Raw genomic sequence first — 27,061 nt, 5'->3', positions numbered from 1 at the left:
TACCTAATGTTTAATAAGCACGTAATTGGGAGTATATTGTGGGTGGAGGATACATTATTGCATAACAAAGGCCCAGGCCCTGACTTCGTGAGTTCACAGCCTGTTGGGTACCACACAGTCCAGTGCCAGCCCTGATATATCTGAGACTTGTGAATGGTTGTTGAATCAAAATTACTTCATCTTGTATCTCTATTTCTCTTTTATTTTTTACTGTCACCCCAGTTCACCATCACTGTCACCACTTCTCAGAGGTCTCCCATCTGTCTTATGCTGCTTGCTTGCCTTTCCATTTACATCTCTCTAGTGGTTTCTCTTTCCTGTCTCTCCTATTCTCTCTCCATCTCTCCCCTTCTTGCTCCTGCTCTCACTTTCTCTGTTGCCTCTGTTGGGGGTTGAATTGTCTCCAGTTTATTCTCATTTAACTTATGGCTCTCCTCTTGGTCTGTCTCCATCCTCACATACATAATACCACATTACCCTTCCTCATGTGTTTCTGAATTTGTGTTCCAAGATTTCAGTCTTTTCTGTTTTTTTTTTTTTCAAATTTCCTTTGGCTCCTTGGCCTCTTTTCTGTCTGCCCCTGTCTCAATCACACTCTACCTATTTATCTTACCTCTGGCTGTCTCCCAGTCATCATCTTTCTATTTGTATTGCTGCATCCATCTGTCTCTGTTCCCCACCTATCTTTCTCTATTTCTATTCTCACCTTTCTGTTCCAATCTCTGTCTTCACCCCTGCCCCCGCAACTCCCCCTAGAGCGAACATTTACATTCTCTGTTTCTGTCTCACACACATACCTCTCTGTTGGTCTTCTTATCCTTTTTTCCCTCTTTGATACTCTCAGCTATCACCCCTTTTCTACCTCTGTTACCATCTCTCTTGTTGGGTGGCTCTCATGTGCCTGTCTCTTGCCTCCATCTTTCTGTTCCTATGTGTGTTTTATCTGTATGCTATCTTGTCTCCAGTTCCCTGTCTGTCTCTATCTGTCACTGACAAAGATGAGAGCATGGTCACTGGTGTTAGATTGTTTGGAGTCCAATCCTAGTTGTGTCCTCACCTGTAAAACAGCAGTACCTACTTCAGTGTTACCAAGAGCATTAAATGAGCTAACACATGTAAAGTTTGTAGAACTATGCCTCAGACAACAAGGGCTAAAAAATATTAGCTCCTAAAATTAAATGACAAGGACCTATGGTATAGCATAGGGAACTATATTCAATATCTTTTTTAAAATTTTTATTTTTACTTTATTTTGCTTTATAATACTGTATATTCAATATCTTGTAATAACCTATAATGGAAAAGAGTCTGAAAAAAAACCACACATATATGTACACATAACTGAATCACTTTGTTGTATACCTGAAACACTGTAAATCAACTTTACTTTCATCAACTTCTTCCTCCTCTTCCTCAATACCATCTCCATTTTTCTCTTTATCTAATCTCAGTCACTCTCCCAGTCACTACCTGGCTGTTATCATCTCTTTCTGTCCTCATGTTTTATGTAACTGCCTTTCTAACCCCATTCTCTCTGTCTCTGCCCCTCTCTCTCTCTCCATACATTCCAGTCTCATTTCTGTCAGTACCTCTTTTTCTAACCTGCCCATTCCATCTGTCTATACATCTCTCTGTCCCCAATCTTGTTTCTTTATCATCATTTATTAGTATCTGTTGCTACCATTCAGGCCCTATTTCTTGGTCTCTGTCTCTTAGCCTCCTGTTCTCATTTCTCTACCTCTTGTTCCCACATCTATTTTCATTTATGTATTTGTTTAAAAAACCTCATTCTGTTTCTTTCTCCTCATTTCCATGTGTCTTCTTCTGGCCTCTCTGGAAAATTTAGATCAGAATTGGTCTGGTAGATAACGTGGAGCTATAAAAGGGTTTAGGAGGAAGAAGTAGGCCTGGCAAGAGGCGAGTGGCAGGGTGTGGAATTTCATGGCTCTGCCAGATCCTCCTGAAAGACACTGCCTCTGAGGTCAAGGTTAGCATAAACCTCCTCAACTCAGTCTCTTCAAGAAAGACAAAGAATGCTGCAGTTATTGGGAGGACCAGGAAGGGGTATTTTTCTGAGTGAAATTCCATCCGGAAGCTGGAATCCAGAGCATTTCCTGTTGTAATGTTTCTTCCAGACTTGGAGAGTCTGAACTTGCCACGTAGCATGTGCACTGCATGCATATATTTCTACAGTAAAATACAGAGATGCATACATAATCCCCCACCCGCAGGCATGTGCAGAGACATAAAGATACACATAGAATGACGAACCCTCACAGTTGCAGATACTCAAACACATGGAAAAACACACAGAATGAATTACCAGCTGGCAGAGATGCAGATGTACACAGGGATATTAGAGACCCATTGGAAATACTGCCATCACAGCTCATGGACCCATGCAAACAGAGACAGAAAAATAACTACCCAGAAAAATTTTGAAAAATTATTCATTTTCAGCCTGACATTTTAATATAAACAGAAACAAACCAGAGAATCATGTATAAAAACACACCTTTATAGAAGTGTACATATTCATTACATAATCACAAATATCCAAAGCAACAGAGAATCACATATAGCTATTGCTCTGCTGAAAATGCAGAGGTAGTCAAACTTCCTCTGCTCCCAAAAGACAGACATGCTTCTCCTCTTGTGCCCCTCTCTCTGTGAAGGCACCACCAGGTACTAGACAAATAACTGGAAAGATCTCGGTAAAGTTTTTTCCTAGAAAATGTAAAATGATAAAAATGGCATAGAAGGTAGAGAACTTGAAAAGGTCACTAGGCATTAGTGAAATTGAAAGGGTAGGTAAGGATCTCCCTTTCCTCCAAACCTGGCCCCAGATGGATTTACAGGTATAATGTGCTGGATTCCCAAGAGTTATTTCTCTTCTTACACAAGTTATTCAAGAAAATAGAAAAGGAGAGAAAGCTGCCTAACTCATTTTATTTGTCTAGTAAAATCTTGAAATCTTGATTTTAAAACCAGATAAAGACAATAAAAAAAACTCCATAGACTCATTTCACTTAGGAATATAGATGTCCAAGTCTTAAACAAAATATTAGCTTATCTAATTAAACAGTATGTTTAAAAATACATCACAATTCAAGTGGGGTTTATTTTAAGAATCCAAGGAGAATGCATTCAACCTCAGAAAATCTATCAATGTAATTTACCATGTGAATAGACTAAAGGAGAATAATCATATGATTATCTCAATTAACATAGAAAAAGTATGTTACATGCCTACTTATGGTGAAAACTCTTTAAAAGAATACAAATAGGATGTAAATTTCTTAACTTGTGAAGGTTACATATCAAAACCCTACATCATATTACAAAATATGTAAATACGTAAATGATGTAAATGGAGAAACTTAAGATGCATTACCTTGAAGATTAAGAATAATACTAGATACTTACTTTCACCAAGTACTGTTTAACATAGAACTGGAAGTCTTGCTTAATACTATTAAGGGAGAAAAAGAAATGAGAATTGTAAGGATAAGAAGAGATAAAACAAACAGATTTAACTGACATACTATTAGAATTAAGAATAGTTCAGCAAAATCAACTTACAGGACTTCCCTGGTGGTCCAGTGGTTAAGAAACTGCCTGCCAATGCAGGGGACATGGGTTTGATCCCTGATGCGGGAAGATTCCACATGCCATGGGGCAACTAAGCCCATGCACTATAGCTGCTAAGCCTGTGCTCTAGAGCTGGTGCCCCACAAGAGAAGCCACTGCATTGAGAAGACTGAACCCTACAACTACAGAGTAGCCCCCACTTGCCACAACTACAAAAAGTCTGCACACAGCAACTTAGCCAAAAATTAAAATAAGTCACTTTTTAAAGGTCTTGCTATTTAGAATAAATCAACTTATAAAACTCAATAACATTTCTTTACACTAGCAATAGACAATTAGAAGAAAGTAACAAAATATACCTAAAATTAATCACTAGACTAAAATTAATCATGGTGGACGGTGACTGCAGCCATGAAATGAAGATACGTGCTCCTTGGAAGAAAAGCTATGACAAACCTAGACAGCATATTAAAAAAACAGAAACATGACTTTGCCGACAAAGGTGCATATAGTCAGTCTTTCCAGTAGTCATGTATGGATGTGAGAGTTGGACCATCAAGAGGGCTGAGTGCTGAAGAATTGATGCTTTCAAACTCTGATGCTGGAGAAGACTCTTAAGAGTCCCTTGGACTGCAAGGAAATCAAACCACTCAATCCTAAATACTCTAAAATCCCTGAATACTCACTGGAAGGACTGATGCTGAAACTGAAGCTCTAATACTTCGGCCACCAGATGCAAAGAAATGACTCATTGGAAGAGAGCCTGATGCTGGGAAAGATTGAGGGCAGGAGGAGAAGGGGGTGACAGAGGATGAAATGGTTGGACAGCATCACCAACTCAATGGATGTGACTTGGAGCAAACTCTGGGAGATAGTGAAGGACAGGGAAGCTTGGTGTGTTGCAGTCCATGGGGTCACAAAGAGTGGGCCATGACTTAGTGACTGAACAACAACAATCATGAGACCAAAATATAAACTTCTCTAAATGTCAGAACAACTGAAAAAAAAATCAAAACAGACTACATAAGCAATATGCTTTTTTAAAATTTGTAATATTTGCAAAAAGCTTGTCAAACAAAAAATAACCTAAATGTCCATTCAGATGAATGGATAAAATAATTGTGCTATGTCCATATGATAGAACACTACTCAATAATAACAAGGAATTCACTATTTATAAAGAAATAATATAGATGAATTAAAAATAATTACACTGAGTAAAAGGAGCCAGACAATAAAGAGTACATAGATCATGATTCCATTTATATAAAATCCTAGAAAGCACAAATTAGTCTATAATGAACAGAAGTAAACCTGTGACTGCCTAGAACATGCTTTTAATATACAAAAATATAGCTAAAAAAGAAAATAGTGTGACAATATTAAAATCAAACATCTTTTGTATCAATAAAAATAAATGATCTTAGCTTACATATTTAAAGAAAAACATTTTTCTGTTGGATCACTGTGCAAAATCCAACTACTATATTCAGGAGAGTCAACTAGAACAAATTGATTCAGAAAGGTTAAAAATACAAGAAGGGCAAAGGTATACCAGTCAAATGCAAATAAAGAAAGCAGAGGTTACAATATTAATTATCAGACAAGTTAGAAACTCAAAATGAAAGGCATTAATTGACTGTCAAGGTCATGAAAAGACTGAGGAACTATCCACAGTTTGGAGGAGATATGATGACTAAATGCAATGTGGGATTTTGGTTTGGACCTTGGAACAGAAAAAGGACATGAGTGGACAAACTGATGAAATCTGAATAAAGTCAGGAGTTTAGTTAATAGCAGTATACAAATGCCAATTTCTTAGTTTTGACAAATGTAGTCATATAAGATATTAACACGAGGGGCAACTAGATGAAGGGTTCTATAAAACTAACATTATTCTAAAATAAAAATCTTATTACAAAAACATTAATTGAGACAACAATGAAAATATAAAGTTATGACTATTTTTGTATCAAATAACACAGCAACTTTCACAAAGCTGAAATGTTAAGAGAGACAAGGAGAAATAGATAATAGATTGAAACACTCTAAAAATAGGAGAAATTTAACTCACCTTTTCCATTCTAGGACAGATCAATGAAATAAAATAACATCAGCAAAAGCCCAGTAAGAATATAGAAAACGTAAACAAAATCAATATTAGGCCAAGAAGAAAATCTCAGTAAATTCCAAAAGGTAGAACTAATACTGACAAAATTCTTGGTCACAACTGGATAAAATAAGAAATCAATGTAAAATCTTCCATCTAAATATATAAAACTTCTCTGTCAAACAATTCTTGAGTCAAAGGACAAACTCAAACCAAAAGTGCTGAATTTCTGGACAATAATGATAATTAAAACATTACATATCAGAATCTATGGATACAGATAAAGTAGCAGTCACAGAAAAGTACACTGCCTCAAAATATTTGTATTGAAAACAGGGAAAAAATTAAATGAATAGGCACTCAACTCAGAAAGTCAGTGAAAGAGAAAGAAAATAAATTTAAGGGGGACAGAAGGAAAGAATTAACAAAAAGAAGTTCAAATAAAGGAGTTGGAAAACAGATAACAGTAGAACTCTCCTTCATGGATCACTGCCTTGTTGTGGCAAAGGGGCTTGCATTAACACAATGAAGCTACGAGCCCTGCTGTGCATGGCCACCCAAGACAGATGAGTCATAGTGGAGAGTTATGACAAAATGTGGTCCACTGGAGGAGGGAATGGCAAACCACTCTAGTATTCCTGCCACTACAATCCCATGAACAGTATGAAAAGGCAAAAAGATATGACACCGGAAGATGAGCTCCCCAGCTTGGCTGGTGTCCAATATGCTACTGAGGATGAACAGAGGGCAATTAATAATAGCTCCAGAAAGAATGAAGTGGCACTCAGTTGTGGATGTGTCTGGTGGTGAAAGTAAAGTCTGATGCTGTAAAGAACAATACTGAATAGGAACCTGGAATGTTAGGTCCATGAATCAAGGTAAATTGGAAGTGGTCAGACAAAGACAAAGATGGCAAAAGTGAACACTGACATCTTAGGAATCAGTGAACTAAAGTGGATGGGAGCAGGTGAATTTAATTCAGATGACCATTATATCTACTACTATGGGTAAGAATCCCTTAGAAGAAATGGAGTAGCTGTCATAGTCAACAGGAGTCCAAAATGCAGTACTTGGGTGCAATCTCAAAAATGACAGAATGATCTTGGTTTGTTTCCAAGGTAAACCATTAAGCATCACAGTAATCCAAGCCTATGCCCCAACCACTAAAGCCAAAAAGGCTGAAGTTGACCACTTTTATGAAGCCCTACAGCACCTACAACTAATACCAAAAAAGATACCCTTTTCATCACAGGGGATTGGAATGCAAAAGGAGGAAGTCAAGAGACACCTAGAGTAACAGGCAAGTTTGGCCTTGGAGTACAAAATAAAGCAGGGCAAAGGCTAACGGAGTTTTGTCAAGAAAACACGCTGGTCATAGCAAACACCCTTTTCCAACAACACAAGAGTCATCCAACCAACTGTGGAAAATTCTTAAAGAGACGGGAGTACCAGACCACCTTACCTGTCCCCTGAGAAACCTGTACATGGGTCAAGAAGCAATACTTAGAACCTTATGTAAAACAATGGACTGGTTCAATATTGGGAAAGGAATATGACCAGGCTGTATATTCTCATGCTATTTATTTAACTTCTGTGCAGAATACATAATGTGAAATACTGGGCTGGATGAATCACAAGCTGCAAGATTGCTGGGAAAAATTTCAACAACCTCAGATATTCAGATGATACTACTCTAATGGCAGAGAGTGAAGAGGAACTAAAGAGCCTCTTGATTAGGTTGGAAGAGGAGAATGGAAAAAGCTGGATTAAAACTCAACACTCAAAAATCTGTGTTGGCATCTGGTCCCATCACTTCATGGCAAATAGAAGGAGAAAAAGCAGAAGCAGTGACAGATTTTATTTTCTTGGGCTCCAAAATCACTGCGGACAGTGATTATAGCCATGACATTAAAAGACACTTGTTTCTTGAAGGAAAGCTATGAGAAACCTAGATGGCATATTAAAAAGCAAAGACTTTGGGACTTCCCTGTTGGTCCCATGGCTAAGACTCCAAGCTCCCAGTGCTGGGTTTGATCCCTGGTCAGGGAACTAGATCCCACATACCATAAGTAAAGACCCTATGTGACACAAGTAAGACCTGGTGCAGCCAAATAAATAAATAAATAAATAAATAAATATATAAAGCAAAGACATCACTTTACCGACAAAGGTCCATATAGTCAAAGCTATGGTTTTTCCAGTAGTCATGTAGTCATGTATGGATGTGAGAGTTTGACCACTGAATGCTGAAGAATTGATGCTTATGAATTTTGGTGCTGGAGAAGACTCTTGAGAGTTCTGTGGACAGCAAGAAGAACAAACCAGTCAATCCTAAAGGAAATCAATCCTGAATATTCATTGGAAGGATAGATGCTGAAGCTGAAACTCCAATACTTTGGCCACCTGATGTAAAGAACTGACTCATTGGAAAAGACCCTGACGCTGGGAAAGAATGAAGGCAAAAGGAGAAGAGGGCAGCACAGGATGAGATGATTAGATAGCATTACTGACTCAATAGACATGAATTTGAGCAAACTCTGGGACATAGTGAAAGACAGGGAAGTCTGGTGTGCTGTAGTCTATGGGGTTGCAAAGAGCTGGACATGACTTAGCAACTGAACGACAACAGTAGAAGTAATACATAAACAGATGAACTAATTCTGTAAAAAAGAAATATATAATAATAATCAAGAAAAAAATAATAATCAAGAAAAGAAGAAAGCACAAATACAAACCAAGAAATGAAAAGTTGGACATAACCACAGTACGAGGACATTTTACACATTTTTTAAAGGATTACTCATACAACTCTATTCAAATCATTTTAAAGACCTTGAAGGAATGGAAAACATCCTAGGAAAACATAATTTACCAAAACTCTAAAAAAGCAAAGTTCATATAGACCAATTTCCATGGAAGAAACAGAAAATGTTATGAAAAGCTACTTTCCTCCAAAAGCACTGGGCCATTATGATTTCACGGGGAAGTCTACTAACCCTGAAAGGCAGATGATTCGATGCTGTTCTTATTTTTCTGAGCCTAGACAAAAGTGGAACACTTTCAAATTCCTTTTATGAAGTGAGTATCATATTGATACCAAGATCTAACAAAGATTCCACAAGAAAAAGAAAATGATAAAGAGCAATTTTTACTTATGTATATTAATACAAAATCCTAAATAAAATATTAGCAAGCAGAATCCACAATTATGTGGAGTTTATTCCAAAAATCATTCAATATCATTCAAATCATTAATACAATCTAACGTTGTGAATCTAAGGAGAAAAATCATATCATTTTCAGAGATCCCAGAGAACCATGTGACACAATTCAATACCCATTCTTTATTAAAAGAATTCAGCAGAAGAGGAATATATGGTTTCTCCCTTAATATAATTATATATATGTATTTATACTTGTATATGTGTGTATATGTATTTATATACATCTCCCCAAATCCAGCACTTCACTTAACTGGGGAAACACTAGCAGTGTTTACATCCTAAAATCACAAGTATACTCTCTCCACTACAAATTAACATTATAGTTAAGGTAGCAGAAGCACTGTGAGTAGAAAAGAGAAAGAAATTACAATTGGAATGGAGGAAGTAAAGCTGTCATTACTTATAGATAAGACTGTATAGTCAGAAAACCCAAGAGAATCCATAGAAAACCCAAGAGAATCCATAGAAAACAATTACAAACAAGATAACTCAGCAAGGCAGCAGGATATAAAATTAATTATAGAAATCATTCAGTTTAGACGATGTTCAGAAGAGAAGTCCATTTATCATAACAACAAAAAGACAAAATATTGTCTTGGTCTGTTGGGGTTGCTATAACAAAACACCACAGACTCAGACTATAAGCCAACCAAAACTTACTATTCACAGTTCTGGAGGCTGGGAAGCCCAAGATGAAGGCACTCATAGATTTTTATGTCTGGTGAGGGGCTGCTTCCTGGTACATAGACAGCCCTCTTCTCACTCTCACATGGCAAGAGTGGCAAGGGAGTTCTCTTGGGTCTCTTTTATAAGGGCACTAATCTCATTCATGGCTCCAATCTCATGATCTAATCACCTGCTAAAGGTCCTACCTCCAAACAGTATCACCTTAGGTTTCAACATATAAATTCGGAGGATGGGGGCAAACACAAACATTCAGTCTACATAGAAACAAACTTATCAAGAAATGTTTAAAAGCTTCAAGAGAAAACATTTATAACACTCTGAACAAACAGAACAGGCAGGGACAAATAGAAAGGCACCCCATTTTCTTTAGAAGACTAAAAATTATAAAGATATAAAGTTAATTTCTAAATTTAGTATAAGCTAACTAAAAATACCATTTTTTCTTTCTCTGAAACTAGACAAGCTGATTCAGAGTTCAAATGGAAAAATAACAAACAAGCATAACCAGGATATCTCTGAAAAGGAAGAATAATGATAGAGGACTATTGCCACAATAATTCTCTGTAAAAAACCAAAATGAATATTTAGATACCCAAACTTGGATATAGTCTATGGTCAGCTGAGAGGTTCTGTGCTCTGGGCCAGGCTCTGTTGATGTCACTGCTAGTTCATGTGTTTGCACTAAGTTGGTGGCTTGGCTAGAGGTTGGTTGCTATAGGATGCCTTGGCTCTGAGGCCCAGGCTCATTTCTAAATGTCCCTCATTGTAGTAGACTAGCCTGGGTATGTTCTCATAGCAGTGGTCGGGGGTCCAAGAGAGGAAGCAGAATATGCAAGGGCTTTCTCAGGACTCTGCTTATATCAAGTTTACTACTATTCTGTTGGCTGAAGTAAACTGTATGGCCAAACTCAGTCAGTATGGGAGGGCACTACCAAAGGGTATGGAGACACATGAAAAATTGGAGCCATTAATCCAATCTATCTCAGAAGTACAAATCAAAATCTAGGATCCATAAACGAAAAGATGGATAAATTTGTTTACATAAAAATAAAGTAAAATTTGCTTGGAAAAAATACAATGGAAAAATCAAAAGAAAAACAAACAGGGAAAAAAAAACATTGACAACTGATACCATTCACAAAAGTCTAACCTCTCTAATTTAATAAGCTTGTAGAAATCGAGGAAAGGTGAATAATCCAACAAAAAAACACAGCGTATAAACAGACAACTCACAGAAAAAGACAAAAATGACCCTTAAACATATAAAAAGATGCTCAATGTCATTCATTATAAGAGAAATATAAATTAAAACTACAGTGAGATACCATTTCTAACCTATCACATTTTCAAAAACTTGAAAATTTTTAATAATATACACTTCTGAGTGAGGTTGTGGTGAAACATAAACTCATATATGAATGGTAAGTGCAAAATGGTACACCTATGGAGGGAAATTTTGGCAAAGTTACAAATGTGATTCTTACAGCTAATTCTATGGATGTATATCTGCATACATATGAAATGTCTATTCATCATGGCACCATTTGTAATACCAAAAGACTGAAAATACCCTGAACATCTGTAAGTAGGGTACTGCAGTCATTAAATGAACTATTATACATCCACATAATGTAATAGTTTGAGGAAGTACTCTATCTTTGCACTTCCATAGAGTGTCTATGTACTGGAAACTTTCTAATGCTCTGATATGTAAGGACGTGCAGGATGTATCAAGTGAAAAAAGCAACATGTATAACTATATATATATAGAGAGAGTATGTTAACTTTTGGGTAAGAAAGAGGGAGATGGAACAGGATATACATTTATACTTGTTTGTAAGTGCATAAAGAAACACTGGAAGAATTTAAAAAAAACTGGTAACTGTGGGCAGTGTGTATGGTGGCAACTGGGTAGAATGGAGAAAAGTTAAGTGACAATCCTCAACTTATAACTTTTATATAAGTTTGCTTTCAAAATGCATGTGCATTATCTATTCAAAAAGAAATTAAAATATTCACAATAGTAACAAAAACCAGGGGATAAAGCTACTAGAAATTAAATTAGTAAAACACATAACAATTCTAAAGAAAAAAACTTTAAACTCTTAATAAAGAGCACAGCTAAAAGATGAACTGAACAAATGAGAACATTCCATACTCTTGGATGGGATGAGTAAATATTTTGATGGTGTCAACTCCCCTAAATTAACCTATAAATTTAGTGCAATCCTAATAAAAATTACAGTTGATTTTTTGAAGAGCTCAATAAACTCTTTTTAAAATTTATGTGGATAGTTAAGACAACCCAAAAGAAGACTAAAGAGGAGGGACTTGCCCTATCAGATTTAAGACACATTATAAAATATTAAAAACAAGGTGGCATTAGTGTAAGAACAGAAACAATCTATTTGTGTGTTTCATAATATATGAAAAAGGTGGTATGGCAAATCAGTGAAAAAGGAAGGACTGCTTAGTATTTGGTGGTGGGAAATGTTGCTATGTGGAAAAAATAAAATTGCATACCTACCTATCACCACATATGAGATGGATTCTAAATGGATTAAAACCATGAAAGGTAAAACTATAAAGTTAATAGAAAAAAACAAACAGGAGAATATCTTTGTAACTTAGGAGGAGGGAACTACTTTTTAAGTACCCCCCACCCAAACCGAAAATCATAAGCAAAAGTGTGATGAATTTGATTACAGTAAATTTAACAGTTTCTGTTCAAAGATGGCTATTATGGGCAAAGTTAAAACAAGGGAAGAATATTAGTCCCCTGAAACTGACAGAGGACTAATAGCTAGACTATATATGGAACTCTAGAAGATCAACGGGAAAGAAAGGAACCCTAATAGAAAAATGGGCCAACAATACAAGCAGGCAATTTACAGAAGAGGTATTTAACATACATCTAAAGAGATGCTCAAAAGCTAATTAGTGGGAATTCCCCAGTGGTATCAGTTCAGTTCAGTTGCTCAGTCGTATCCGACTCTTTGTGACCCCATGAATCGCAGCACGCCAGGCCTCCCTGTCCATCACCATCTCCCGGAGTTCACTTAGACTCACGTCCATCGAGTCCATGATGCCATCCAGCCATCTCATCCTGGGTTGTCCCCTTCTCCTCCTGCCCCCAATCTCTCCCAGCATCAGTGTCTTTTCCAATGAGTCAACTCTTCGCATGAGGTGGCCAAAGTACTGGAGCGTCAGCTTTAGCATCATTCCTTCCAAAGAAAACCCAGGGTTGATCTCCTTTAGAATGGACTGGTTGGATCTCCTTGCAGTCCAAGGGACCCTCAAGAGTCTTCTCCAACACCACAGTTCAAAAGCATCATTTCTTCGGTGCTCTGCCTTCTTCACAGTCCAACTCTCACATCCATACATGACCACTAGAAAAACCTTGACTAGATGGACCTTAGTCGGCAAAGTAATGTCTCTGCTTTTGAATATGCTATCTAGGTTGGTCATAACTTTTCTTCCAAGGAGTAAGCGTCTTTTAATTTCATGGCTGCAGTCACCATCTGCAGTGATTTGGGAGCCCCCCAAAATAAAGTCTGACACTGTTTCCACATCTATTTCCCATGAAGTGATGGGACCAGATGCCATGATCTTTGTTTTCTGAATGTTGAGCTTTAAGCCAACTCTTTCACTCTCCTCTTTCAAGAGGCTTTTTAGCTCCTCTTCACTTTCTGCCATAAGGGTGGTGTCATCTGCATATCTGAGGTTATTGATATTTCTCCCGGCAATCTAGATTCCAGCTTGTGTTTCTTCCAGTCCAGCATTTCTCATGATGTACTCTGCATCTAAGTTAAATAAGCAGGGTGACAATATACAGCCTTGACATACTCCTTTTCCTATTTGGAACCAGTCTGTTGTTCCATGTCCAGCTCTAACTGTTGCTTCCTGACCTGCATACAGATTTCTCAAGAGGCAGGTTAGGTGGTCGGGTATTCCCATCTCTTTCAGAATTTTCCAGTTTATTGTGATCCACACAGTCAAAGGCTTTGGCATAGTCAATAAAGCAGAAATAGATGTTTTTCTGGAACTCTCTTGCTTTTTCGATGATCCAGGGGATGTTGGCAATTTTATCTCTGGTTCCTCTGCCTTTTCTAAAACCAGCTTGAACATCAGGGAGTTCACGGTTCCCGTATTGCTGAAGCCTGGCTTGGAGAATTTTGAGCATTACTTTACTAGCATGTGAGATGAGTGCCATTGTGCGGTAGTTTGAGCATTCTTTGGCATTGCCTTTCTTTGGAATTGGAATGAAAACTGACCTTTTCTAGTCCTGTGGCCATAGTGGTGAGGATTCTCTACTTTCATTGCTGAGGGTGCAGGTTCAATCCCTGGCCACAAGGTGCTCAACAGTAGCCACCCCCAAATTAGTTATTAATCAGAGAAATGTAAACTAAAACAAGATACTACTTACACCTATTAGACCAGCAAAAACTAGAAAGCTGGAAAATGTCAAGTGTCAGCGAGGATGGAGGGGTCCAGGAATCTTTGTACACTGATGGTAAAACTGGACTGGTGTAGCCATCCCAGAGAACCATTTAGTAGTATTGGTGTTCTTAGTTAAGCTAAGTATGTGTACACTATGATGCAATCATTCTGTTCCTGAGTATATATTTCAAAAGAATGGGGAGGGAGGTGGGAGGGGGGTTCAGGAATGGGAACTTATGTACACCCATGACGGATTTATGTTGATGTATGGCAAAAGCAATACAGTATTGTAAATTAAAAAAAAAAATTAGAAAAAAAAAGAAATTCTTATACAGGCCAATAAGGAGACAATGTACAAGGATGTGCACCACAGTATTATTTGTGATGTCATGGAGCTGGAAGCAATCTTGCTGTCCATCACTGGGGTAATATTCAAGAAAAATGTGGTGAAGGCACATTGTGGTTAGCATGGTGGTGGTGGTTTAGTTTCAAAATCATGTCCAACTCTTTCAACCCCATGGACTCTAGTCAGCCAGGCTCCTCTGTTCATGAGATTCTCCAAGCAAGAATATTGGAGTGGGTTGCCATTTCCTTCTCCAGGGGATCTTCCCGATCCAGGGATTGAACCAGAATTTCCTGAATTACAGGCAGATTCTTTACCAACTGAGCTATGAGGGAAGCATGAGCAGTTTCCAATTGTATTAGCATGAGCAGTGGTTAGCATGAACAGTTTCTAATTGCATTAGATGTATATACAGCAATATGGATACTTTAAAAACAGAAGGCTGAATGAAAAAAGTAAGAAACAGAATGACATGCCATTTATATAAAACAAAAATACATAGACAGAAAGCATTCTCCACAGTGGGACAACCTGATGTTCTGTGCTCCTGAGAAAATACAATATGAAGTAAATGACACCCTCTATGTACTGTTATTGCTAAAATTATTTAACCTGAATCTAATCATGTGGAAAGAGGTGAATCCAGATATTCTGTGGGACACTCTATAAGAAACTGGCCTGAACTTTTGAAAAGTTATCAATGTAATATCAAATGCACACAAAATATAGGGTACTATTCTAGAATAAAAGAGGTTAAAAGTGTTACAATAACCAAATGTAATGCACAAACCGTGATTAGATACTGGGATCAAAAAAATCAGAGATGGAGAAGCTCTATACATTCAGCAAAAACAAGACTAGAAGCTGACTGGCTGAGATCAAGAACTCCTTATTGCCAAATTCAGACTTAAATTGAAGAAAGTAGGGAAAACCACTAAACCATTAATGTATGACCTAAATCAAATCACTTATGATTATACAGTGGAAGGGACAAATAGATCTAATCAAGGGATTCAGTTCAGTTCAGTTCAGTCACTCAGTCGTGTCCAACTCTTTGCGACCCCATGAATCGCAGCACACCAGGCCTCCCTGTCCATCATCAACTCCCGGAGTTCACTCAGACTCACGTCCATCGAGTCAGTGATGCCATCCAGCCATCTCATCCTCAGTCGTCCCCTTCTCCTCCTGCCCCCAGTCCCTCCCAGCATCAAAGTCTTCTCCAATGAGTCAACTCTTCGCATGAGGTGGGCAAAGTACTGGAGCTTCAGCTTTAGCATCATTCCTTCCAAAGAAATCCCGGGGTTGATCTCCTTTAGAATGGACTGGTTGGATCTCCTTGCAGTCCAAGGGACTCTCAAGAGTCTTCTCCAACACCACAGTTCAAAAGCATCAATTCTTTGGCACTCAGCCTCCTTCACAGTCCAACTCTCACATCCATATATGACTACTGGAAAAAACATAGCCTGACTAGATGGACCTTTGTTGGCAAAGTAATGTCTATGCTTTTGAATATGCTATCTAGGTTGCTCATAACTTTTCCTCCAAGGAGTGTCTTTTAATTTCATGGCTGCAGTCACCATCTGCAGTGATTTTGGAGCCCCCAAAAATAAAGTCTGACACTGTTTCCACTGTTTCCCCATCTATTTCCCATGGAGTGATGGGACTGGATGCCATGATCTTCGTTTTCTGAGTGTTGAGTTTTAAGCCAACTTTTCCACTCTCCACTTTCACTTTCATAGAGTGCCTGAAGAACTATGGACAGAGGTTTGGGACACTGTACAGGAGGCAGCGGTCAAGACCATTCCCAAGAAAAACAAATGCAAAAAAGCAAAATGGTTATCTGATGAGGCCTTACAAATAGCTGAGAAAAGAAGAGAAGTGAAAGGCAAAGGACAAAAGGAAAGATACAGCCATTTGAATACAGAATTCCCAAGAATAGCAAGGAGAGATGTCCATTGGCAGATGACTGGGTAAGAAAACTGTGGTACATATACACAATGGAATATTACTCAGCTACTAAAAAGAATGCATTTGAATCAGTTCTAATGAGGTGGATGAAACTGGAGCCTATTATACAGAGTGAAGTGAGTCAGAAAGAAAAACAGCAGTAAAGTATATTAATGCATATATATGGAATTTAGAGAGATGGTAACGATGACCCTATATGTGAGACAGCAAAAGAGACACAGATGTAAAGAACAGACTTCTGGACTCTGTGGGAGAAGGCGAGGGTGAGATGATTTGAGAGAACAGCATTGAAACATGTGTATTATCATATGTGAAACAGATCGCCAATCCAGGTTTGATGCATGAGACAGAATGCTCAGGGCTGGTGCACTGGGATGACCCTGAGGGATAGGGTGGGGAGGGAGGTGGGAGGGGGGTTCAGGATAGGGAACACATGTACACCATGGCTGATTCATGTCAATGTATGGCAAAAACCACTATAATAATGTAAAGTAATTAGCCTCCAATTAAAATAAATTTATTAAAAAAAAGAGGTGGCAAGAATACACAGACGAACTATACAAAAAAGATCTTCATGTCCCAGATAACTAAGATGGTGTGATCACTCACCTAGAGCCAGATATCCTGGAATGCAAAGTCAAGTGGGCCTTAGGAAGCATCACTACGAACAAAGCTAGTGGAGGTGATGAAATTCCAGATAAGCTATTTCAAATCCTAAAAGATGATGCTGTGAAAGTGCTGCACTCAATATGCCATGAATCTGGAAAACTCAGCAGTGGCCACAGGACTGAAAAAGGTCAGTTTTCATTCCAATCTCAAAGAAAGGCAATGCCAAAGAATGCTCAAACTACTGCACAATTGCATTCATCTCACACACTAGCAAAGCAATGCTCAAAATTCTCCAAGCCAGACTTCAACAGTACGTGAACCAAGAACTTCCAGATGTTCAAGCTGGATTTAGAAAAGGCAGAGGAACCAGAGATCAAATTGCCAACATCCACTGGATGATCAAAAAAGCAATAGAGTTCCAGAAAAACATCTACTTTGACTTTATTGACTATGCCAAAGCCTTTGACTGTGTGGACCACAACAAACTGAAAAATTCTTAAAGAGATGGGAATTCCAGACCACCTGACCTGCCTCCTAAGAAATCTGTATGCAGATGAGGAAGCAACAGTTAGAACTGGACATGGAACAACAGACTGGTTCCAAATCTGGAAAGGAGTATGTCAAGGCTGTATATCGTCACCTTGCTTATTTAACTTATATGCAGAGTTCATCATGGGAAATGCCAGGTTAGATGAAGCACAAGCTGGACTCAAGATTGCCAGGAAAAATATCAATAACCTCAGATATGCAAATGACACCACCCTTATGGCAGAAAGTGAAGAACTAAAGAGCTTCTTGATGAAAGAGAAAGAGGAGATTGAAAAAGTTGGCTTAAAACTCAACATTCAGAAAACTAAGATCATGGCATCTGGTCCCATCACTTCATGGCAAATAGATGGGGAAACAGTGGAAACAGTGAGAGACTTTATTTTTGGGAGCTTCAAAATCACTGCAGATGGTGACTGCAGCCATGAAATTAAAAGATGCTTGCTCCTTAGAAGAAATGCTATGACTATCCTAAACAGCATATGAAAAAGCAGAGACATTACTTTACCAACAAAGGTCTACTCATGTATGGATGTGAGAGTTGGACTATGAATGATGAGTGCTGAAGAATTGATGCTTTTGAACTGTGGTGTTGGAGAAGACTCTTGAGAGTCCCTTGGACTGCAAGGAGATCCAACCAGTCCATCCGGGGGGAGATCAGTCCTGGGTGTTCATTGGAAGGACTGATGCTGAGGCTGAAACTCCAATACTTCGGCCACCTGATGTGAAGAACCGACTTATTTGAAAAGACCCTGATGCTGGGAAAGATTGAAGGCGGGAGGAGAAGGGTATGACAGAGGATGAGATGGTTGGATGGCATGGTGACGTGATGGACATGAGTTTGAGTAGGCTCCAAGAGTTGGTGATGGACAGGGAGGCCTGGCATGCTGCAGTCCATGGGGTCACAAAGAGTTGGACACAACTGAGCGACTGAACTGAACTGAAGAACATTTTGGGCTTAACTGGAAAATCTGAATATAGGGTATCATTTATGATATTATGGAATTAGTAAGTTTTCTTAGGTGTGATAATGGTACTGCAGTTATGTAGGAAAATGTCCTTATTTTACAAGATATGTGCTGAAGTTTTTAGGGGTGAGGAGGTGTTATACTGCCTGCAAGAAAATGTACACATACACATATAAAGAAAAGTAGAGCAAATCTGGCAAAATATTAAGAGTATACTCTTTTATTGCACTACTTTTTCAACAGTTCTGAATTTTGAAAAATGGAAAAATGAAAATTTGGGGGAAATACATGCATGTAAAACAATATGCATTTTGCAAGAACACATAAAAAGAAAAAGATATGCATAAAAGACTTTAAAATGGTTGTCTATATGAGGGAAATAAGAGTGGGAAGTAGAGATGAAAAATAATGTAAAAAACAACAAAACCTCTCCCTAAAGTAACATATACTCATTGAATACATGGAAAACACAGAAAAGCACAATGAAGAAAACTAAATTCATTGATAACTTCATTTCCCCTGTCAGTTTTCAAAATGTGGTACCTGGGTTTGCAGCAGCAGCTTCATCATCATCATCATCATTGAGAACTCGTTAGAAATGTAAATTCCTGGGCTCTACTACAGACTTAACTAAAACACAATTCTGGGTGTGGGGCCCACCAACTGGTATTTTAATAAGCTTTCCCAAGTGATTCTGCTGCTGGCCAAATTTGAGAACCATTTAGACATCATTAATTTTGTTACAGATACAGTCTTTCTTAAAAAATATGAACTACTTCAGGCATACAAAGAAGTATGAAGAATAACACAACACACACCCACGTACCTAGTACTCAGATAAAATATTAGAGAAACAGTTGCTAAGTCCCTGTCAATTTCTCTCTCATGTTTTTCCCTTGTTTTCTTCCCCAGGGGTAATCTCAGGGCTACTGAGATGCTGCTGCCTGGGCTGGGAGTACTAAACATCCTTACCAAATAAAACACTCTTTACTTTCAGGTTGTGACAAATTTTTCAGTCAACATAATCACCATTCTGCATTTGATGTTTAATTCCTTTGTTTTAAAAATATTGTTTATGTATCTATATAATAGATAATATAGTGAATTGTTTTCTAGCTTAAAAAATCCATATAAATGGTCTCAGACTTCATGCATCCTTTCACAACTTGCATTTTATCACAGCATTATGTTCTTGAGATTTATGTGTATTGGTATACCCAACTTTGCTTTGATTTTTTTCACTGCTGTATATAGTACTCTGTTGTGTGGCTGTACAACTATTTACTTATCCTCCTCTTGGTGAACTTTTAGATTGTTCAGTTTTTTTCTCTATTACTAACAGTTCTGCAATGAATACTTTTTTTTGCTGCTTAAAAAATTTTTATTTTTCAGTGAATATTCTTGCACATGCCTCCTTGTGTATATGTGTAAGAATTTCTCTAGGACTTAATGTATATATGTGCACATCTCTAACAGAATTGCTGGGTTCCAGGGCCATCTTCAACTATTTGGATTACTTCTTTTTTTCTGATTACTTGTTTTCTAAAGTAGTAGTACCAATTTTCATTCCTATCAAAGACTTCATACAGTTTTTCCCCATGGTTTGTGCATTTAGGACTTTGTTTAAGAAGTCCTTCCACCGTCCTAGGTCACAAAGATATTCTCTACCATCTCATGTGGAAATAAATAGGGATCCAGTTTACTCTTTCTTGTTATGGTAAGCGAAATTTTCCAGTGCTATCTACTAAAATGTCCATTTCTCATTGATTTGTGGTGTAGGCCTGTAAACTTACCCATTTAACAAATATTTGCTGAAGCCTGCCTTGTCTTGTGCTGGGTCTTGCAGAGGGCTCAAAGATATAGGCCGCTAGTCTCAGGGAATTTGCTCTCCTGTGGAGATACAGCAACATCAATGATTACCGTACTGAGATAAATGCAACAAGGTGCTCTGAGTTTTTAACCAAGCTGGGAAAGTTCAAAGAAGCGACAAGAGTGAAGTCTTAAAGAATTTGCGACTGCAAAGGGGAAGGTGAAAGTGGCCAGGGCTGGTTTGGGCTCCAGAGTTGTGTTTCTCTAGGGAAAAGAGTTTAGATGCCGTCCATGGATGTAGTGGCAATGAGTCCTGTGTATGTAAGGGGTAGGAATAGGCAGAGGGAGTCCAGGAACCTATCCTTGGGATAGAGAAGCTTGGCCTCACCCCAAAGTTTAGGCTAGAGGAAGAGCCGTCACTGGAACTAAATTATCAGGAAAAAGACATTTTCATACATAATTATTTTTTTTTACAGGGAGACTTTATTCTCCAGCCAGGTCAGGAGTTCCCCGAGATGGTTTCTTAAGAAACCCTCACTTGCCACTACTCCAAAGATAAATCCATTCCCTCCAGCAGATGCCGCTCTGGAACCTGAGGGAAGGAGGGAGGAGGAGGAAAAGAAAGCAAATGGGTGGGAGAGACTTCCAGTTGTCCGGGTTCCCGGGCCTGGCCGTAGATCTTTGCTAATGCAGAAAGAGCTCCGAGTGGGTCCCTCAGGGTTTGTCTGGTACCCTGCATGCCGGGATGGTTGCTGGGAGTAGCTAGTCATTTCAGGTGGGTATACGCGGCAAAACATGTGACCCAGGCAGCCATTTTCTCACACCCTGCCCGTCGCCATCTTCCATTGTAGACAAAGACACCGACCCCCGACCCTTGTCTGATGCGGCCCTGGAGAAAGCTTGGTCACTAAGATTCGAGAACACACGTATTTAGGCACAGGCAGAGGCCCGCAGACAAGAACTTGGCTTACAAGTAGGTCACATGGCCACACCAGCCGATGAACCGCTGCCCCTCCCTCTTCCCCACCTCCCCCTCAGCTATAACCTTACCTTACTGCGCAGCCGGGAGGCGGAGCCAGCGGGGCCGCGGGGAAGGGACGGGCGGGCACGAACGGTCAATCCGAAGCTCCACCCCCGGGGACGCTCAAAGTACTGAACCGGCTGGGCGAGACCGGGATCCGGAAGTCGAAGATTAGCGGCGCGAGCGCAGTCCCTGGGCCAACAGTGTTGTGCTGTCTTCTTTTCTCAGAGCTCCGCCGGAAGTGGAGGTAAGAAACTAATTTCTTTTTTTGGTGATGAGAGCTCACTTAGCCGGCCGCGCGGAAAGGATCAACTGTTTGAGGTGAAACCAAAGGCTTCCTCAGCCCCAGAACAGAGAGGTAAAGAGTCAGGTTACTTTCAGGGTAGAGGGCCTGGATGAGAGACAGGGATTGCTCGGCACGTGGACATACGCCCAAACTCATTCTTGCGAGTAGAGGGGCATGGACCACCTTATCTAGATAGGCATAGACCCCTGTGTGTGTGTTAGTCTCTCAGTCGTGTCCGACTCTTTGCAATCCCATGGACTGTATAGCCCGCCAGGTTCCTCTGTCCATGGAATTTTCCAGGCAAGAATACTGGAGTGGGTTGCCATTCCCTTCTCCAGTAGACCCCTGAACACCCTTTATGGAGAGTTACAGACCCCGCTTATGTGGAGAAGCGTGGAGTGCCCTCCCCCTTTAGGGTAGTGAGGTTCCATTCCGCACTTTCCCAGTGTAGATGGGCGTGGGCACCCCAAAGGTGTGGCGACATCGACACTCCCCTATAAAGAGGTATAGCTTCCCTTCTCACGAGGCTGAACCGCGCAGATTTCTACTGGCAGGTCCACTTCAGCTCACCTTTTCCCTTATGACAGAGGCTTTGATGTATTTACCCCCACCCCCGCCCGACCACTAGAACCGAAGAGCTAATAAACAGTTGAGTGAACCTCTTTCCCTTAGCGTCAAGACCTAGAGACCTCCCTACCTTGCCCCTGTGTAAACTAATTGACTGATGCTCTGTGACCATTCCTGCAGAAGTGCTAGACCACCCCTCCCTAAGTGTTTCGAGGCACAAGCCTCAGCCCATAGAGAACCTGCAGATATACCCCTTCTAGGCTAGAGTGAGTACCCATTGAGGAAAGTCAGGCCTGATCTTCTTCCCAGGTGCTGGCTTACTGAATTTGTTAAGGCTTGACCCACCAAAAATGCCCTGCAGCAAACAGCAGCAGGCCTTGACCAATGAAGAGAGAGAACTGCCTTTCTGGGTCCCCCGGGGAAGAGGGACTCAGATTTATTCTTCTTTTTAGGTAGACGCAGATCATTCCTTCTCCCCTGCCCTTCCAAGGATTTAGAATCACCAACTGTAGGAAAGGAGAGACCCCAAAGGAGCAGAGAGGTGCCTTGCAATATTGAGCGGCAGTGACATCACTGATCACCCCACAGTGCAGTGCATATGGGCTCCCCCTTATCCAAGGTAGAGGAGTTCAGACCTTTTACTCTCCATCCAGGGGGAAAAAAAAACCCATAGGAAACCATCCCTCCCCCACCCCCACGTAGACAACCAGAGGTCCTTTTCCTTCAGTGTTACCACACTAAAGACTTCAATAGGTATGCAAGATAAGCAGATGATGCCCCTCCCACCTCCCTGGAAGGGTCTAGAATAGTCCATTGCAGTCAGGGTGCAGGCCCTGTTCATGGAAAGCTGAATAATTCCCCCCTTTGTTAGCATGGCACTAATGAACTAATGTCATCTTGTCAGTCCCATCCCATGGCCCTCCCTAGGGTAAAGAGACTCAAGACACCCCCCCCCACACACACACAAATGTACAGACCTGTGCTCCTCTTGCATGCAACAGAGATGCACACAGCCACTGTGCCAATTTTTCCAGTTCCTCTGTATCCTGGAGTAGACTGACAAAAGGCATCTTGCTCTCCCTGCAATCAAGGAATCTGCCAAGGAACAGACCCCAGCTATATATACAGACACAGATTTCCACCCCCCCCCCCCACCAAGATTTTGCACTGATCTCAGTCTACATAGACATACAGAAAAAAAGCTCTATTCAGAGGTCCCTTATCCCCTAGGATATGTCTCCCCCCTCACCTCACTCCCAGGATAGATGAGACATAGAACTCCCTATTTGGGGAAAAGAGATGTAGTAAGTACTGTGTGTAGAAGCAGATTGTCCTTGCATACCCCTCTGCCCTTAGAGTAGAGAAGTTTAGAGCTAGTCCCTTACCTAAGGTATATAACACTACAGGGTGGAGGATTGAGGACCCAGGATCCCATCTGATGCATTGAGGCACTGACTCCACCCAGGAAGAGAGGTTTACACCTACCTTCCCTATATTATTATTAATAATTATATTCAGCCATACCAGACACCAGCTCCAGTATAACCCCTTCACTCAAATTCCCCTAATTGTTAGGGCTTCCTTATCATGTTCTTTAACGTTTTATTTTGCCTTCAGGGGGCTTAGAAGGGAGCTTGTGGCATTGTGGTTCCCCGGTTTGTCTTCAAATTGGTTCTTCTCCCATTCCGACAGGAAACAAAAGCCTGCAGATTTGAATCTACCTGCTTTCAAGTTAGTCATCATGATGAAACTTAGACACAGTGAGTTTCTTTTACTGCTCCTTCCCAGTCCTAAGCTTTAATAAATATAGTATTTCAAGGCAGCTTTAAAAAATTGCCCAGTATAAGCCAGATCATTCAGTCTGTCTTTTATGTATGATATTATTGTTGTTTTCCCTCATGTTATCCCCCATACCCATTTTACAGATAAGGAAACCAAAGCTCAGCAAGGTTAAGTGACTTGATCAAGAGACTGTGGGTGAATAGTGGTAAATACCATATTACACTGTCTGTAACCCTAACACAGCTTAGCATTTTTCTTTATTACAAGTTATACCTATAAGTTGGTATCATAGATTGTGCCAGTGGTTAAGAGCATGGACTGTGGAGCCAGACTGAGTTTGAATCTCAGTTCGTCCACTTGCATGTGTGTGGCCTTGGGCAAGTTACTTAACTTCATTCTCCTTATCTACAAAATGGGTGGGATTGGGGTGGGGGAAGAGGAGAATAATAATAGTTCCTACTTAAGAAAGAAATAAAAATAAATAGTATTTGCCAAATAGTGTTGTGACGATTTCAATCCAGTTCATTCGCTCATTCATGTCCAACTCTTTGTGACCCCATGGACTACAGCATGCCAGGCCTCCCTGTCCATCACCAACTCCCAGAGTTTACTCAAACTCATGTCCATTGAGTCAGTGATGCCATCCAACCATCTCATCCTCTGTCATATCCTTCTCCTCCCGCCTTCAATCTTTCCCAGCATCAGGGTCTTTTCAAATGAGTCAGTTCTTCACATCAGGTGGCCAAAGTATTGGAGTTTCACCTTCAACATCAGTCCTTCCAATGAACACCCAGGACTGATCTCCTTCAGAATGGACTGGTTGGATCTCCTTGCAGTCCAAGGAACTCTCAAGAGTCTTCTCCAACACCACAGTTCAAAAGCATAAATTCTTCAGTGCTCAGCTTTCTTTATAGTCCAACTCTCACATCCATACATGACTACTGCAGAAACCATAGCTTTGACTAGACGGACCTTTGTTGGCAAAGTAATGTCTCTGCTTTTTAATATGCTGTCTGCTGCTGCTGCTAAGTCGCTTCAGTCATGTCCAACTCTGTGCTACCCCATAGATGGCAGCCCACCAGGCTCCACCGTCCCTGGGATTCTCCAGGCAAGAACACTGGAGTGGGTTGCCATTTCCTCCTCCAGTGCATGAAAGTGAAAGGTGAAAGTGAAGTTGCTCAGTCATGTCCAACTCGTAGCGACCCCATGGACTGTAGCCTACCAGGCTCCTCCGTCCATGGGATTTTCCAGGCAAGAGTACTGGAGTGGAGTGCAATTGCCTTCTCCGAATATGCTGTCTAGGTTGGTCATAACTTTTCTTCCAAGGAGCAAGCATCTTTTAATTTCATGGCTCAGTCACCATCTGCAGTGATTTTGGAGCCCCCCAAAATAAAGTCTGTCACTGTTTCTACTGTTTCCCCATCTATTTACCATGAAGCAATGGGACCAGATGCCATGATCTTAGTTTTCTGACTATTGAGCTTTAAGCCAACTTTTTCACTCTTTCACTTTCATCAAGAGCCTCTTTAGTTCTTCTTCACTTTCTGCCATAAGGGTGGTGTCATCTGCATATCTGAGGTTATTGATATTTCTCCCAGCAATCTTGATTCCAGCCTGTGCTTCCTCCAGCCCAGCATTTCCCATGATGAACTCTGCATAGAAGTTAAATAAGCAGGGTGACAATATATAGCCTTGATGTACTCCTTTTCCTATTTGAAACCAGTCTGTTGTTCCATGTCCAGTTCTTCCTGACCTGCATACGTGTTTCTCAAGAGGCAGGTCAGGTGGTCTGGTATTCCCTCTCTTTTAAGAATTTTCCAGAGTTTGCTGTGGTCCACACAATCAAAGGCTTTGGCATAGTCAGTAAAGCAGAGGTAGTTGTTTTTCTGGAACTCTTGCTTTTTTGATCATCCAGTGGATGTTGGCAATTTGACCTCTGGTTCCTCTGCCTTTTCTAAATCCAGCTTGAACATCTGGAAGTTCTTGGTTCATGTACTATTGAAGCCTGGCTTGGAGAATTTTGAGCATTACTTTATTAGTGTGTGAGATGAATGCAATTGTGCAGTAGTTTGAGCATTCTTTGGCATTGCCTTTCTTTGAGATTGGAATGAAAACTGACCTTTTTCAGTCCTGTGGCCACTGCTGAGTTTTCCAGATTCATGGCATATTGAGTGCAGCACTTTCACAGCATCATCTTTTAGGATCTGAAATAGCTCAACTGCAATTCCATCATCTCCACTAGCTTTGTTCGTAGTGATGCTTCCTAAGGCCCACTTGGCTTTGTATTCCAGTATGTCTGGCTCTAGGCAAGTGATCATACCATAGAGATTATCTGAGTTGTTATCTGGGTCGTGGAGATCTTTTTTGTGGGAATTTAATGCATTAAAATAGGAAGAACACTTAGAAGAGTGCCTGGCACATAATAAGCACTCTATTAAAAGATTCAGCCTTCATTTCTCTTTGGAATTTAACCCTTCAGAGGATGCATACAGTGTTCTGCCACTGAATTGTTGTCTGACATCTCTTGAGCTATGGATAACACAGTGTGGGTAAATTGCTGTTGTTTTTGCCTTCAGGACTCCTTTTCCCTCTCATCCTTTAAGGGGATAACTCTTGCCTGTTTTTCAGATTTTAACTTATACATCACTTCCTCTGGAAATTCGTCCTGTATATCACTTTCTCTGGAAATTGCTGCTGTTAACCACCTCCCTTGGTTTCCACTTGTCTGTGCACCCATATGAACCAGGGCTATTAATTCTGTAGGTTAGGTCTGTCTCTTTTGCTGCTGCTAAGTCATTTCAGTCATGTCCAACCCTTTGCGACCCCATGGACTATAGCCCACCAGGCTCCTCTGTCCATGGGATTCTCCAGGCAAGAATATTGGAGTGGGTTGCCATGCCCTTCTCCAGGGGATCTTCCGGACTCAGGGATCGAACCCTTGTCTCCTGTGGCTCCTGTATTGCAGGCGGATTCTTTACCACTGAGCCACCAGGGAAGCCCTTGTCTTTTCTACCATGCTGTTAACTTCTCACTGACGCCTGGTTTATGTTTTTGTCCCAAGGGCGCAGCATGACCAGGCATAGCTATTGGACACTTACTGTGTGTCAGGC

The 27,061-nt window shown here is 40.2% G+C and overlaps 1 protein-coding gene and 1 long non-coding RNA gene across 10 annotated transcripts in view; one reads left to right on the top strand and one right to left on the bottom strand.

The window, feature by feature from the left end:
* GNL3L (G protein nucleolar 3 like) overlaps nt 1–27,061 on the top strand; it is a 66,395-nt gene that overhangs the window by 16,860 nt on the left and 22,474 nt on the right. For 2 of the 7 annotated variants that reach the window (XM_070291604.1, XM_070291605.1), the window contains 3 exons: nt 21,147–21,268; nt 21,358–21,563; nt 23,862–23,929. In XM_070291604.1, coding sequence (XP_070147705.1) covers nt 23,911–23,929 — 19 coding nt within the window. In that variant the 5' untranslated portion in view covers nt 21,147–21,268; nt 21,358–21,563; nt 23,862–23,910. Of the gene's footprint in view, nt 1–20,889; nt 21,269–21,333; nt 21,564–23,861; nt 23,930–27,061 lie in introns of those variants that run through there. The other 5 variants (XM_070291603.1, XM_070291602.1, XM_070291601.1 and 2 more) reach the window with 5 other exon arrangements.
* LOC138931006 (uncharacterized) lies at nt 1,234–22,059 on the bottom strand. Of its 3 annotated transcripts, none has more exons than XR_011446320.1 (5): nt 21,346–22,059; nt 20,280–20,376; nt 7,864–7,999; nt 3,427–3,472; nt 1,234–2,727 (listed from the first exon to the last, which is right to left on the bottom strand). It is a non-coding gene; the product is annotated as an uncharacterized lncRNA (long non-coding RNA). The 3 variants fall into 3 exon arrangements; XR_011446322.1 differs by having other exon boundaries at nt 21,267–21,351; XR_011446321.1 differs by lacking the exon at nt 7,864–7,999 and having other exon boundaries at nt 21,346–22,046.

This window comes from Ovis canadensis, chromosome X (genome assembly GCF_042477335.2).
Source record: "Ovis canadensis isolate MfBH-ARS-UI-01 breed Bighorn chromosome X, ARS-UI_OviCan_v2, whole genome shotgun sequence".
NCBI classification, from domain to species: Eukaryota; Metazoa; Chordata; class Mammalia; order Artiodactyla; family Bovidae; genus Ovis; species Ovis canadensis.
Note: the sequence above shows the minus strand (reverse complement) of the source record. Positions and strands in the feature narration are given on the sequence as shown.